The sequence below is a fragment of the Pipistrellus kuhlii genome, unplaced genomic scaffold (assembly GCF_014108245.1).
Source record: "Pipistrellus kuhlii isolate mPipKuh1 unplaced genomic scaffold, mPipKuh1.p scaffold_m20_p_11, whole genome shotgun sequence".
NCBI lineage: Eukaryota > Metazoa > Chordata > Mammalia > Chiroptera > Vespertilionidae > Pipistrellus > Pipistrellus kuhlii.
In genome coordinates this window covers 30211639-30226646 of record NW_023425416.1, presented here as the reverse complement: position 1 = coordinate 30226646, position 15008 = coordinate 30211639, and the positions used below count along the sequence as shown (strand labels likewise).

The 15008-nt window shown below is 33.3% G+C and overlaps 1 protein-coding gene and 1 pseudogene across 3 annotated transcripts in view; both read left to right on the top strand.

Moving 5' to 3' along the window:
* ATP2C1 (ATPase secretory pathway Ca2+ transporting 1) overlaps window positions 1-15008 on the top strand; it is a 100595-nt gene that overhangs the window by 43262 nt on the left and 42325 nt on the right. For all 3 annotated transcript variants that reach the window (XM_036431495.2, XM_036431497.2, XM_036431498.2), the window contains 7 exons: window positions 1295-1330; window positions 3866-3927; window positions 4285-4393; window positions 9369-9524; window positions 10271-10339; window positions 11522-11597; window positions 13082-13148. In XM_036431495.2, the coding sequence (XP_036287388.1) occupies window positions 1295-1330; window positions 3866-3927; window positions 4285-4393; window positions 9369-9524; window positions 10271-10339; window positions 11522-11597; window positions 13082-13148 (575 nt within the window). The remainder of the gene's footprint in view (window positions 1-1294; window positions 1331-3865; window positions 3928-4284; window positions 4394-9368; window positions 9525-10270; window positions 10340-11521; window positions 11598-13081; window positions 13149-15008) is intronic.
* On the top strand, window positions 11821-11970 carry LOC118715830 (annotated as a pseudogene).

Here is a 15008-nt window from a genome sequence, read left to right as displayed (position 1 = left end):
ATTGTTCTCTTTTATTTCTCGAAGGAATGTTTTTGATAAAACAGTAAAAATTAATTTTATTAAAACTTGACACTTGCAATATATACATTTTTAATATTTCGTGTAATAAAATGGCAAGTATGCATAAAGAACTTTTGTATATTGAAGTATAGTGGTTATCTTGAGGGAGAGTGAGTATGGTGAGCTGAACTAGCCTTTTACTTGAAAGAATGATTGATAGACTAACTGGTATTAAAACTAGGATAACGCATATTTTTTCTGAAAGTGAATAAAGTGATCCTTCCACTTCAAGAAAAACAGCTGACAATTTGTTGCCAGTGATAAATTCAAACTTTCAAGTGATAATTAGAATTTTGCCAAATTTTTATGCATTACTGTGTGCTAGATAGCTTCCCAATATTAAGACTTTATTCTGAGATTAGTAAGGTTCAGTGAGTGTGATTTTTTTTTTTTTACTATTATGAAATGTGTCAACATTTGAATGAGTTGAATAAGCAAGTAAATCAATATTTTGTAAATTACTACAGCATGATGTTAGAGAAATTTTAGTGATAAAAGATCAATTCAAAATGCAAGGGAACAGGTTATGAAAAGTTCATTGATACTGTTTTATATTCTACATTGCACCTTACTTTTACATAGCTAACATTTGTCTAATTTTGTTATAGTAGAAAGAAGACTATACACAATATAGTCTGGTAAAGTTTTTAAAATATTCCTCCTTTACCCAACAATATGTATGAGGCTAGAGTTTCTTTATATACTTTGGCCTAGTCAACATAGTATAAAAAATTGAATGCAGAAGAATATATGAGAATACAGCATTCTCTTAAGTCAGACATTAAAGATAAAAAAAAATTGAAAACTACCACTTTCCTCACAATTTTTTGTGGTGGAAATATATTTTTTTATAAAAAATGTGATGTGTTAACATGTAATAGGTTTGTTAATTTTAGATGAATTAATAAGTAGAAATTTTAAAACTAATTGAAAAAGTATTTAATATGACATATACCAGTAGATATAACCTACATAAATAAAATCAGGTCAATTTTTAGAACATAAAGAGATCCTGAGATCAGAAAGTTTGGGAAGCTGCCCGTGGGGAAGCAAGCCACTTATCCGTTTTTCCTCATAGGGCAGAGCAAAGTTGTGATTTCTTTCCCAGTTCATCTCAGTATTTAGTGTCTAGTATCTTGGTCCTGCAGATAGAGTCAGAAAAATAAATACAATTAATAGTTACTTTTGACGTTCTAATGTGTGATTTAAAAGGATGTTTCTTTGTTTTGTTTAGGCAATACTTATCGTCGTTACAGTTGCCTTTGTTCAGGTGAGTAGTTAGCCTATTTTGCCCACATGAAAATGACATTTTATTTATTTGCTTAAAAATTAAGGTAACTTATGGCAGAATCTGTAGTTAATAGGTCATGGTAATGTTTGTCACAACAATTAATTTATTTATGAGATAATTTCAGAAACAACTCTCCTGGGAAATTTGTGGGACTAATTTTTTTTTTTTTTTTTTTTTAATGCTTAGCTTTCTTTCTTTTTCTTTTTCTTTTCTTTTTTTTAAAATAGGTTTTATTGATTTGTTACAGAGAGGAAGGGAGAGTGATAGAGAGCTAGAAACATCGATGAGAGAGAAACACCAACCAGCTGCCTCCTGCACCGCCCCACCAGGGATGTGCCCGCAACCAGTGTACATGCCCCTGACTGGTTTCAAACCTGGGACTTTTCAATCCGCAGGCTGATTCTCTATCCACTGAGCCAAACCGGTTTCGGCTGTGGGACTAATTTGACTGCTTTGATTTAGGTAGTGGCATGAAGAAAATCTAGTTTTTATTTGATGGTGTTATAGACAGCTGAAGCAGATGGAAACAAAACCACAGTAATAGATGCATATCCATCAATAGGTTTAAAAATGTTTTTCCATTTTAAAAAAGTTGACCAAAGTTTAAATTTCTTATTTCTGTGTAGAAGGGATACTCTGATCTTGATCAAACTCTCTGCTTAGCATAGATATTGAAACAGTAAATAAAATATACAAAAAGGAACTTAAATTTTTTTTTAAATATATTTTTTGTTGATTCAGAGAAGAAGAGAATGGGAAATAGATAGAAACATTAATAATCAGAGAGAATCATTGCTTGGCTGCCTCCTGCACACCCACACTGGGGATCAAACCCACAATCCAGGCATGCTCCTTGACGGGTAATTAAACTGCAACCTTCTGGTCCATAGGTCATTGCTCAACCCCTGAACCATGTCAGTTGGGCTACGAAAAGGAACTTAAAAAAAAAAAATTAATGTGAATAATGTGGAGGTAATTTCAGGATTTTTATTTTTAAGTAAAAGCATACATAAAAACATAGGCTTAGTTTTATGTTTATTTAAATAGCTGATACCTTCTGAGAACAATGTTGACAAGTCTCATTATTAACTAAAAATTCTAAAGCATGTTAAGTAAGATTATAAGGATTATTTTAATTGAGAGGGAAATGTAATATATCATAATCTTGAAGTTCATGTTGTTTTGAGTCTTAAGTGATTGTGGTTATTTTCACATCTATGATTTATTACTTGGGTATTTACTGTCATCTTATACAATAGTAATATCTAATTTAATACGTTTATTAATTTTATAGAATTCCTGTGTAGAAAAACCATTTGGAATTAGATTATCTACAACAAGTTTGTGAGCTCTATCAGTCAACTGTCAGGGATTCTGTTTCTAGGGAACACTCTTTTTTTTAAATATATTTTATTGGGGTTTTTTTTTGTTTGTTTTTGTGTGTTTTTTGTTTGTTTGTTTGTTTTGCAGAGTGGAAGGGAGAGGGAGAAAGAGAGAAACATCAATGATGAGAGAGAATCACTGGAAGCAGCACATCCCCCAGTGGGGATCAAGCCTGTAACCCAGGCTTGTGCCCTTGGCTGGAATCGAACCTGGGGCTCTTCAGTTCGCAGGCCAATGCTCTATCCACTGAGCCAAACCATCTAGGGCTCTAGGGAATCCTCTTGCTTAAGAGAAAAGTAGCCCTAGGGAGGGAGGAACTGCTTATTCTTACAGATGTCATTCCAAGCTAGGCATCATTCAAGGCAACTATCATTCAGTCATGTGGGTGGTATAACCCACTGGATCAATTATTGGAACCCTCTTGCATCTTTATTAATGCTATGTCACATATGTAGTGACTTTCTTCAGAAATATTCTTACAGTTTTATCACTGTATATGGAAGACTTTAGTAGCTTGTTTTGGTACATAGAGAGTCCTTACCCTCAAAAAACAAACAAGCAAATTGCAATTTTAACATAGTCAACATGGAATTTTACACAAAGATAGTGTTTACTCGCTTTAATAAATGCAGTGGCTGAAACCAAGCAAACTTATTCTATAAATCTTTGCAGTTAGCATGGACCTAAATCCTAAAATCAGATGTTGCTTGAGGTTGTCTTGACTCTTTTGGTTATTAAACACTAAAAGTAAAATTATCTTAATTATGAGACTCAATGATCTTAATTTTTAATAACTGAAAATTATATACTCTGGTTATACTAATCAGTTTTCTTCATTTTCTTATAAATAACTTGACCTTAGGTTTGTACACTAACATTAAAATATAAAATTGGAATATTTAATAATCAAAATTGTTTGTCACTCTAACATTATTTAATAAGAGACAAGCTTTTATGTGCAGAATATAATTGCAAATAAAGGAAAAGATAACAGTTGGGAAATTTTAAAATACCGATTATGATCAGCACTTAATTAAAGCTAATATAGAATGTGCACTTAGGAAAATACATATTTACATTTCTTTATTAAAAATATTTTAATATTATGTCCTGTTTCTTTGTTTTAAATAGGAATATCGTTCAGAAAAGTCTCTTGAAGAACTGAGTAAACTTATGCCACCAGAATGCCATTGGTATGATCTTTGTCTCTGATACGAATTTCTACTCTTAAAAATAGAAATTGAATGTGACTAATGCAATGATACATTGTGGCCTCAGACTTGTTTATTATTATTTTTAAACATAGGCTTTTTGACTTGCAAACATTAATTTATTCATTTGTTTATTTTAACTTTATTGTTGACACTATTACAGATGTCCCCATTTCCTTCCCCTTTGCCCACGTCCACTAAGCACTGTTGTTGGTACAGTGCTGCACAAACAGACTCAGATGATTATTCTTATGCAGGCAAGCCCACCGGAATCACCTTTTAAAATAAAATGGCATGGCTTTCCTTTTTAGCCATGGTTGTTTCTGTTTCATGTTACAGTGTGCGGGAAGGAAAATTGGAACATACACTTGCACGAGACTTGGTTCCAGGTGATACAGTTTGCCTTTCTGTTGGGGACAGAGTTCCTGCTGACTTACGCTTGTTTGAGGTAAGTTTGTTGTCTTGATCTGTTAGGGCTGCTCCAAAATTCCACAGACTGGGCTGCTTATTATCAATAGAAGTTTATTTCTCACAGTTTCTCACGGCTAGAAAGTTCAAGATTAAGGTGCTAGCATGGTCAAATTCTGGTTTCCATGGTGTATGTAATGCGCCGCCCCCCCCCCCCCCCCCCCCCAAGCCCTTATTTCCTTAAGAAACTTCTACTGTAGCCTCTTACTTCCCAGTCTTTTAGCTGTATCTGCTGTTTTCTGTCCTTGGACTGCTAGTATATGTTTTTAATCTTTTAGTAGACGCTCTGAAAACTACTCTAGGGTGGATGGGGTTGTAAAATAAAGATGTAGCTTCTGCATCAGTTCCTTAGGGACTTGCCAGACAGGTGAAAACACACAACTGCAATATTTTAAAAACAAAACCTTGACAACCAGTAAGCTACACCAGGAATATAAGCTTCTATCTGTACAGCCAACACTGCTGTTTGGGGAATGGGAAATAGTAGACAGGTAAACAAAAATTTCACAATGCTTTCATATTGAAATTGAGCCATCTTTTTTTATTATTATTTTTTTTTTTAGCAATTCCCTGGTTGCTTCAAGTTTTTGATTCCAGAGTTGATTCTGTCAGTTCTTGCCAGCTAAGGATTGTTTTAGTGGAAGGACTTGGAAGGACTAATTTTCTGAGTGTCCTGCTCCATTGTTTTTCTTTGACATTATTCCTGAGTTGTAAATTTTATATTGACTTCCTAAATTTGATAAATTGATTTATAGTATGTTGCTTCCCCTCTTATTGTGATTTGTCACTGAAACTTTGCTTTTTAAAGTTTCTGAATTATTAAATTTATGTACAGATTTGTAAAATAGAACAACTTTGAAAGTGGAGATTTTAAGCTAGTTGTTGAAAGAAATTCAGTAGAATGTTGAAAAAGCTGTATGGTATATTTATGGAATTTAGAAACATTCCTATTCACAAAAAACTAATTGATATAATCATCATGTATATTTCTGTAACTGTATTAGAACAAAGCTCAGCAAGCCACTCTATACTAAGAGCACTGGAAGTGTTTGTTCTCTTAGATAGTATAATCTTGAGCTCCACTTAGTGTTCTGTTACCTGATTTTGATATTTCAGTGGTAAAGCAGTGTGAGCTGAGGAATTCTGTTCATGCTTATAATGCTGAAGAGAAATAACCTTTTTTTTCTCATTAAGTCATTAGAATTTAAAAAGACAACAAGGGAGAGTTAGAAATAAGACTTAATTAGTGACTTTATTTAAAATTCTCATTTCATGTTGGTAGGAAAGAACTGTTGCAAAAATAAATCCCTTTTTGAAATTTGGTTTCTTTTCACATTTAATGGAATATCTTAGAAATCATTGTTAACTGAATGCTGGCCTTTGGATTACTGGCAACAATTAAGTTGAATTTGTGTACTTACATCAAAAAGTTAGCAATTTATGCCAGCACATTCAGTGGCTACACATGAATATTTTGGAAGATTCTTTTCAGGAGGAAGAACTTTCTAATTTATTTTTAATTCTGAAGTAGAGAGGAGATTGACTTGGTAGCATACAATATACCAAGATGTTCTTTAATTCGATAACCTATTTGTAGCTTCCAATTGTTCCGTATTAACTATAATTAAAAGCAGTCACTTCTGTCTTTTAGGAAACCTTTGTGACTGACATTTACTTTCTGCCTAATATTTTATAGGAATAGTCCTGAATTTTTTCAACAGTTTTTATTTTGTAGGTGTTAAATATTCAAATTGTGGATTATAGATGCATTTCTATTTTTCTTTATATTCTATTAAGCTGCATTGCATCTTATTCACACCAGAGTGCCTAAGGAAGAATGAAGAGAAATTGAAATATCAGTTTTCCTACTCATTAACTTCTGAAGGTTTAATGTTTAAAACAGCAATTTTTGACTGTTAATGCCATAAGAATTTTTAAAACATGCAATATCTGTTTAGTCAGGGATACTGACTTCTCTTCCCTTAGATTGTCAAATTAAAAGACAACTACAACTAACAACAGCAATAGCTCTCTGGTGTGAATGAATCAAAATTATTCTTTTTTTTGGTCAGGCCAAAAATGTAATATTTTTTTATGTATAATACAATAGAATTTTAGTAATTAGTTTATGTGCTGAGATGAAAAAGATTGAAAATTGTTGGTTTAAACTTTTGGCTAGAAGGTGTGGAACTGGCTGGTTCTTTGATTTCATCCTTCCTCTCTCTTTATCATGAATGAAATGAATAAATGATTGTATTATCTTTTCAGATTAATTAGTGACCTTGTTAAACTGTAATAGGCTGCCTAATTTATTAAGTACCACTCTTCTTTGAAATGAATTCCTTCCCCTCAGAACTGCTTCCTGTGAAAACTCTAATCACCATTAAGAGAAAATAACTTGTAACTTTGAAAATACTCTTGTTCAACACAGTTGAGGTCTATGCACTTTGCTACATTTTATGATTTCAACATTTTATTGATAATATATTCTTGATGATTTGAGTTTTAAGAATTTATAATTATATATTTTTTAAAAAGATAAGGATCCAAAGTCCCTTAGCTCTCCCCATCGATTTGTGCACTAGACAAAACTGATTGCTTTTTTTTTTTTTTTTAATATATTTTACTGATTTTTTTACAGAGAGGAAGAGAGAGGGATAGAGAGTTAGAAACGTCAATGAGAGAGAAACATCGATCAGCTGCCTTTTGCACACCTCCTACTGGGGATGTGCCCACAACCAAGGTACATGCCCTTGACCGGAATAGAACCCGGGACCTTTCAGTCCACAGGCTGACGCTCTATCCATTGAGCCAAACCAGTTTCAGCAAGACTGATTGCTTTTGTGCTAAAAATGATATGCATTTTTTCTTGTCTGCAGGAAAATCTGATTTGAATAAAAATTCTCACTCTCAAATGGTTATTACACTGCTAAGACTGACACTTATAAACTAGGTTACTATTGGAACCAATAAAGCCATGCATTTCCTCTCTTTTTAAAAAGTCATTATTTTTATTCTCCTTGTCCTTATAGATAACCACCTAATATTAGTGTTTACTCATATTTAAGATTTACATTAAAGTTAAAAGTCTTCGGTGGGAAAGCACAAATTTTACCTTCCTCAGAAGAGTTCTATAAATGTATACAAGTTTTGCTTGCTTGTAAATATTAGCACATCTCTTTTCTAATTAAGAGCTCGGAAAATTAACAGGAAGTTCTAATTTTTGTAACAAGTATCGAAGAGGAGATTATTCAATAAAATAACCTTTTTGTTGACTTTTTTAACTCACAGAAATATATAACTTTAAAAATATATCTTTGCTTAATATCTTCTTGAAGTAGTTCTAAAACTGGGGAAGAGAAATAATGTGCAAATTGATCTGCTAAGTAATTGAGAGAAACCGGACTTAATCTGTCAACATTTGGTTTTCATGTCAATAGCTTACTATCTATGTGATATTGGGTGAATTACTTACTCTTTTAAGGTGTCTATAAAATAGGCACTGAGTGTCTGCCCCTTGGTGGTCAGTGTGCATCATAGCAACCAGTCATTCCGCAGGTCGTTCTATCATTTGGTCGATTTGCATATTGGGCTTTTATCCTCTAGGACAGTGTTTTTCAACCTTTTTTGGGCAAAGGCACACTTGTTTCATGAAAAAAATCACGAGGCACACCACCATTAGAAAATGTTAAAAAATTTAACTCTGTGCCTATATTGACTATATATAAAGTAATTTTCTTGAATAGGAATCAAATAAACACAAAGAAAGTATTTTATAATTACTTTATTATGAAATATTAAGTAAACAAAATAGTGAAAAATTATAAAATTCTTGTCTTGTCTGCACCTACGGCACACCAGGCAATGTGCCGCGGAACAGCGGTTGAAAAATGCTGCTCTAGGATGGAAAACTTTTTAAAGACTAAAAAGGTCCTTTTTAAAGACTGTTGATTTGTTTTTTAAGATAATACTTTTTATAAGCCTGTTTTAATACTAAAGTCCATCACATTCACATGGCACTAAATTTTTAGGAAATGTTAATACTTTTTGGTCTTTTCTTATCCATGGTGTGCCTGTCATATATATATATATATATATATATGCGCTTATGTGTGCCTGTCAATTATCTATCACATTACATATGCCTGTTAACATACTTGGATCTATTGTTCTGTGGACCATACTTTCAGAATCAGAGCCAGGTCATATCTGCAGTATTTTTCACATTTAAAATGGTGATTATTTGTTTTTTTGTTTTTGCATGCTTGGGTAGGTAAATATGTAATTGTATTAGAAATGAAACAATCAGAATTGAACCCTGTTGCAGAGTTGGAAGATAATGTGATATCTTGATTTGCATGGAATTGTTTATACACATTTTTTATTTAAAGTTTATAATGTTTATATACATTTTTGCCTCATATATTTTTGCTAATGTACATTTGGTTTAAATATAGAGATGTATATTAGGAAGAATTTCATGAAAGCTGAGCCCAAATGATGAAATGATTTCTTTATTAGTACCTTTTATACCTTCTTTTCATATTTCTCATTCTGTTGTGGTTGGTTTTAATCTGCCAGTCACATTTTCAGAACTTTTGGGTATGACAAAATTAGGAAATATTATTTTATCATGAGAGTTGAGTTTTCACTAAAGGTTAAGTTTCAGCTAAGTGTCCCATTTTCTCTAGTTGTATTTTGAAATTTAGATTAGTCTTGTCTCATGATACAGCATTCTACTTTACATACTGGATTTTGTTGACTTAATTTTTAAATACGGTTGTACTTATTCTGGTCTTCTCTTTTAGAGTACTGGATATGATAATAAGACTAGGATAATTAATAGAAAAGGGGATATTTGATGAAGAAGTGAAGGTTACAAACTCTTGAGATGTTAAATGTAGCACAGAGAGTCTTCATCCTTGAATGTAATGGAATATTTTATGTTCCCCAAGTCTGTGGATCTTTCTATCGATGAGTCCAGCTTGACAGGAGAGACAACGCCTTGTTCTAAGTTGACAGCTCCTCAACTGGCTGCGACTAATGGAGATCTTGCATCAAGAAGTAACATTGCCTTCATGGGAACACTGGTCAGATGTGGCAAAGCAAAGGTAATTTTTTCTTGTTTTGAAAATAGCTATTCCTTGTTTTTTTTCAACCATTTTTTCTTTTGCTAATTTTATGTGAATCTTTAAACAATACGAGACAGAAACAACAAAATTAAACCTAATCCCTGACAGCTATTTGGAAGGCTGAGGAGAAGCCCCTGAGGTATAATATCTGTCCACAGTTCTACCATTATCTCATCCTTTAAAGGCATAGTCCTCAGCACTTGTTCTTTTTTCCTTCCTTTAAAAAAAAAATTTTTTTTTTTTTAAAGATAGAAATAGTGGCTCATAAATATCTTCATTACTGGCTAAATAAAATTGGAGCTTATTTGATATGGTATTGGCTATAATCTGACTACATACCATTCACCTACTGATTGATTACAAATATTTTGTTTCTGGAGTCTATAATTTCACAGATGTAAAAGGCATCATTCAGTAGCATTTGAGGGGGCAAATATATTCTACTTTAAATGTCTCTATTGAGTATAAGATTCAAATTTCAGAAATATTTATATAAAAAATGGACTTCAAAATTGAGTCAAAAATATTTTTTAAGGTTTGTATCACAAGGTACAAATAAATACTAATAAATACTAATAGTAATACTTTCTAAGGGATCCTTGGATATATATGTCATATCTTTACTGTAGGAAAGACTTTGGAGAAATCAAGTGAAGGTTTTATTGTTATTGCTGAGAGAAGATTCCATCTGAAAGTAAATATATTTTCCTGGTTTTTTTCTTTAGGGTGTTGTCATTGGAACAGGAGAAAATTCTGAATTTGGGGAAGTTTTTAAAATGATGCAAGCAGAAGAAGTGAGTACTTAGTTTGTTAATGATGCATTCGTTTCAAATCTCACATTCTCTTTTGTAAGTAAAGAAAAAAAGAATATTGGTAGATTATTTTATGTACTATTGACAGTAAAAGTTTATTCAGAATATCACTCAGTTGTCTATGCTTAAAAACATAATTGGAAAGTCTGTGATTGGAAGGGCTTGAATTGGCATTGTTTACATTCTAAAACATTTTTATAATTATTTGTTTATAGGATAAAAAGGTTCATAGCTTATTTAGAGGACTAAGTCTTTTGGGAATGAACTTTATCATATTACCTTTTTTTTTTTTTTTTTTTAAGAATAGTTTACTGATTTTTAGAGAGCAAAAGGGAGAGGGAGAGTGAGGAACATCGATATGAGAGTGCAGCATTGATTGGCTGCCTTCTGCACCCCCTCTACCCTCTCCTACCTGGGATAGAGCCTGCAACCTGAGCATGCTCCTGGTACAGGGATGATGCCCAACTAACTAAACCACACCAGCCAGAGCTATCATATTAATTTTAAAGATTAGTAAATAGTATATTTGTACCTCAGAACATGTCTTCTACCAAAATTCCCAACTTTACAAATAATGGGGAAAAAGATAGCAAAGTAAAATAATCTGGAAGATATTCTTGTTTAAGGATTTTGAAGATTAGTTCTCTCATTTAAAGTGTTTTCTTATATATAAAAAGAAGTTGCCTTCTATAAATATATTCTCCCTAAGTCATGTGGATTTCTCAGGTAACCTGCCAAGACTCTAGTGTTCATATGCAGTGTATACACCATTCCAAGAAGCTTGGCAGTGAAGAGACTGCTAGAAAAGGGCATTAACTGATTAAGGAACCAACAGAGTAGAAATACTTGGGTTCCATCATGTTTGTGGATACAGAAAGGAGAAAGATGGTAAATGTAAGGGGCAGTTGATAGTAATGAAGTCCTGGAGAAACTGATCGGAAGTACAGGTTTTTCCTCAAAGAGAGGCTTAGAGGGGAGCATGAACCTTTTCAGAAAATAAATATTTCAGTTTCCTCAGTGAAGGGGGCCATGTTTACCTTAAGGGAGAGTTGTATGTGTTAAGCACTAGCATGGGTATGTCAAGCACTTAACAAAGTCCGTGGCACTAAGTATACCTCTCTAAGTTTAGTTAATTATAGTGACGCACTTTTCCAATTTGTCAAGGCACCGAAAACCCCTCTGCAGAAGAGCATGGACCTCCTAGGAAAGCAACTTTCCTTTTACTCCTTTGGTATAATAGGTAAGAGAAGAGTGAGTATGTATATCTCATATATTTACTTAGGGTTTTTTTTTTTGTGTGTGTGTGTGTGTGTGTGTTTTAGTATGAAAACACACACACACACACACACAAATGCATGCATACATACATTTATTTATTCATTTATTTTTAGTTTTATTACTATTTTTTAAAAAATTATGAAACTATCCCTTAGCATTGTTTTGATAAAATAGAACTCTTGTTTAGTTTTGCACAGTGGCAGTATCGTAGCCAGTGAGGTTTATTCGAGGCGCAATTATTGCTAATTGAAAAAAACACCAAAAAACCCCCACAAAAAAGCAGAACTTTGTTTAATTAATATAATGAAAGAGCATTTTTGTAAACAGTATTTTTGTCTTCAATAAAATATGATAGTATTGAATTATGGACTACTTTTTTTATTTACTTATTCTGTCATAAACATCTTGTCATTAAATAGATGCTCATTAAAACAAATTTAAATTTGTATAGTATTCCATTGTGCATTCTTACCATCTTTGTTGTCATTTACTTAACAGGCGAATAAAAGACTTATCATCATTTTATTTCAGAATTCAATATTAGAATAACTGAATACTGTCATATGTGTGTGGGTCCATTTTTATGACCTGCCAGGCTATTTCTTTGGCTCTGTTTTGTTGTGGTTTGAGTCCCAGATTTGTAACAACTCTTTGTATACTTAGGATATCAATTCTTTTTTTTTTTTTAAATGTTATGAGTATTTTTCTTCAATTTTACACACACACACACACACACACACACACGAATATGTACATATATGGTATAATTCATTGATCAGTCAAAAAATTTCGAAGTTGCTTTATTAAAACTCTGGTTATATTGTATTTTTCCTCATAAAAACAGTAGTGCACCCTTTGCACCCCCCTTTTTTCAAAGACAAAGGTTAAAGCCAAGAATATGATATCTTGTTTCACTTATGTTAGTTGATTTTTTTATTTTTAAATACCATAAAAGTAGTAATTCTTAAATACTAAAAATGAAGTAAGATATATCATTATTTGAGCCAAGTCCTAAGTACTTCTTTGTTTGTAATACAAAGTTAATATGTAATGTGTGCATATTGAGTTACCAGAGTAAAGTTTCTGGGGTTTTTGTTGCAAAGCTGATAATAAGTAGATGACCTATATGTCTTATGTGACCTTTTCCCCCCTTATTGTATAAAATTACTAGAAATATTTTTTTTATACTGGGAGTTCACAGATATTATACTTTAAGGGATGGGTACTAGCAATGGCAACAAAAGGTAAAATGTGTGTATTTGTGTGCATCACAGCATTAACTTTAATCTCTCCTGCTTACTGCATTTTTGTAAAATCTTGCAATCACTTCCTAGTATACTTTCCCCTTTAATATCAAGGAATATTTTGCTGCTCTCAGTTTCTATCCCTTCTATGCCTAAGTCATTTTATATAAAAAAGAAAAATTTCTGTTTGATTCTGTTGCAGGTATCATCATGTTGGTTGGCTGGTTACTAGGAAAAGATATCCTGGAAATGTTTACTATTAGTGTAAGGTAAGTTCTGATCGTTATAAATGGGAGTCTCTTTTGCTTTTCTCATTTCTCTGGTAGGTATAGCACATGTTCTATTGTGGAGGTATTATATGAGCACATATGGTATAGCATCTACTTAAATAGTTCAGATTTCATATATTGAAATGAATTAAAACCAACATATATGACAGTGGAGAAAACCTATGTTAGATATTTGGTATTATCAACTCATTATTGCATTTTTATATGTAAATAGAGTTAAAGATCAACAAATAAAAAGTAGCAGCATGAAAGAGAAAGACCACAATATAGAAACTGAATAATTAATTTTAGTGCAAAAATGAAAAAATTTCAAGAAATAGAAGAAAAAAAGTAAGCAGCGTTTAAGAGATTTATGAAGAAACTGCATTATAGATTACTTTAGAAAAGTATACAGAACAAAAAAAAAACTTTTAGAAATTAAAATTATGATTGCTGAAATTAAAATTTCAATTTAAGGGCTGTAGTAATATACAGTTGAGGAGGTCCCCCAAAAAAAGTAGAGTAAAAATTCCAAAACAGAAATGAGATAAAAGTATCTGAGAGGATAATACAATAATTACCATATCTAACTTACAGAAGTTTCAAAACAGGTAAGAAGAAGTTTTGTAAGAAACGATGCATTAACATTTTCTCAATCTGAGGTGAGACATGAATCTTTATAGTTCTAAAGGATTTTCCAAATGCTAAGCAGGATGAAAAAAACTCTTAACTAAATGCAGTCATTGTGAAACAAAAGAAAAGAAAAAAAAAAACAAGTTAGGCCATCTACGAAGGAAGGCTAATTAGACAGGTATCAGACTTCAAATTAGCAACTGCAGTTCCCATCACAGGGTCTTTTTAGGCTCTACTAAACATTTCAACTCATAAGACTTTTATAGATCTCATCTGGTACCTGTGCCTAGGTATGTGCCTTGACTGGGAATCAAACAGCTAGGCAGCTTCCGGCATCCCTCTTCTGTGTGAGTCCTTGCTGCGGTTTGTGCAGTTCAGCTTAGGTGCAAAAAATGAGATGACCTTCTGCGTGTGGGAACTACACTGGGTTAAAATGCTCCATATGCCACATGAGCCAATATCTCTGGAAACACACTTTCCATGATGCCTACAAGAAACACGTCTAGTTAGTTATGAGTCATTACTCTCAGAAAACCCAAACTATGACTTCCTGTTAAATAATTATAATTCTCCGAGTCCATAGACAGTTTATCAGTCAGGAGGTGTTGCCTAGAAACATAGTTGACATGCTACCTTTTATCAGGTCACCAGGAGGACAAGGTTAGAGATTTAATGAATACAGAAGGGGGAAAGAATTTTATTAATCCTTCATCCACAGCAACGTTGGATTACATTTGAAGACGATGGGGCAGTACTCTGAAAGTATGGAGGATGATTTTAACTCTATAAATCTAGTCCTGGCTAAAGTATCAATCCAATTAATTAAAAACAGACTAGAGGCCCGGTGCATAAAAATTCGTGTACTCGGGGGATCCCTCAGCCCCCCTGTGCCTCTCGCACTCCAAGACCCCTTGGGATATGTCCACCTGCCAGCTTAAGCGGGCTCCCCCAAGGATCGCACCTAAGCTGACATCCCTCTGGCAACTTTGGAGCCCTTAGGCCCACTTCCTGCCTAAGCCGCAGTTGGCATCAGCATCTTTAGCACTGCTAAGCAGGCAGTAGAGGCTTCTGTCACTACCTCTGCACTCGCAGCCATCAGCCCGGCTTGTGACTGAGCAGAGCTCCCCGCTGTGGGAGCGCACTGACCCCCCCAGGGATCAACTCCTGCATTGAGCATCTGCCCCCTGGGGGTCAGTGCGTGTCATAGCAGCAGGTCATTCATGCTGG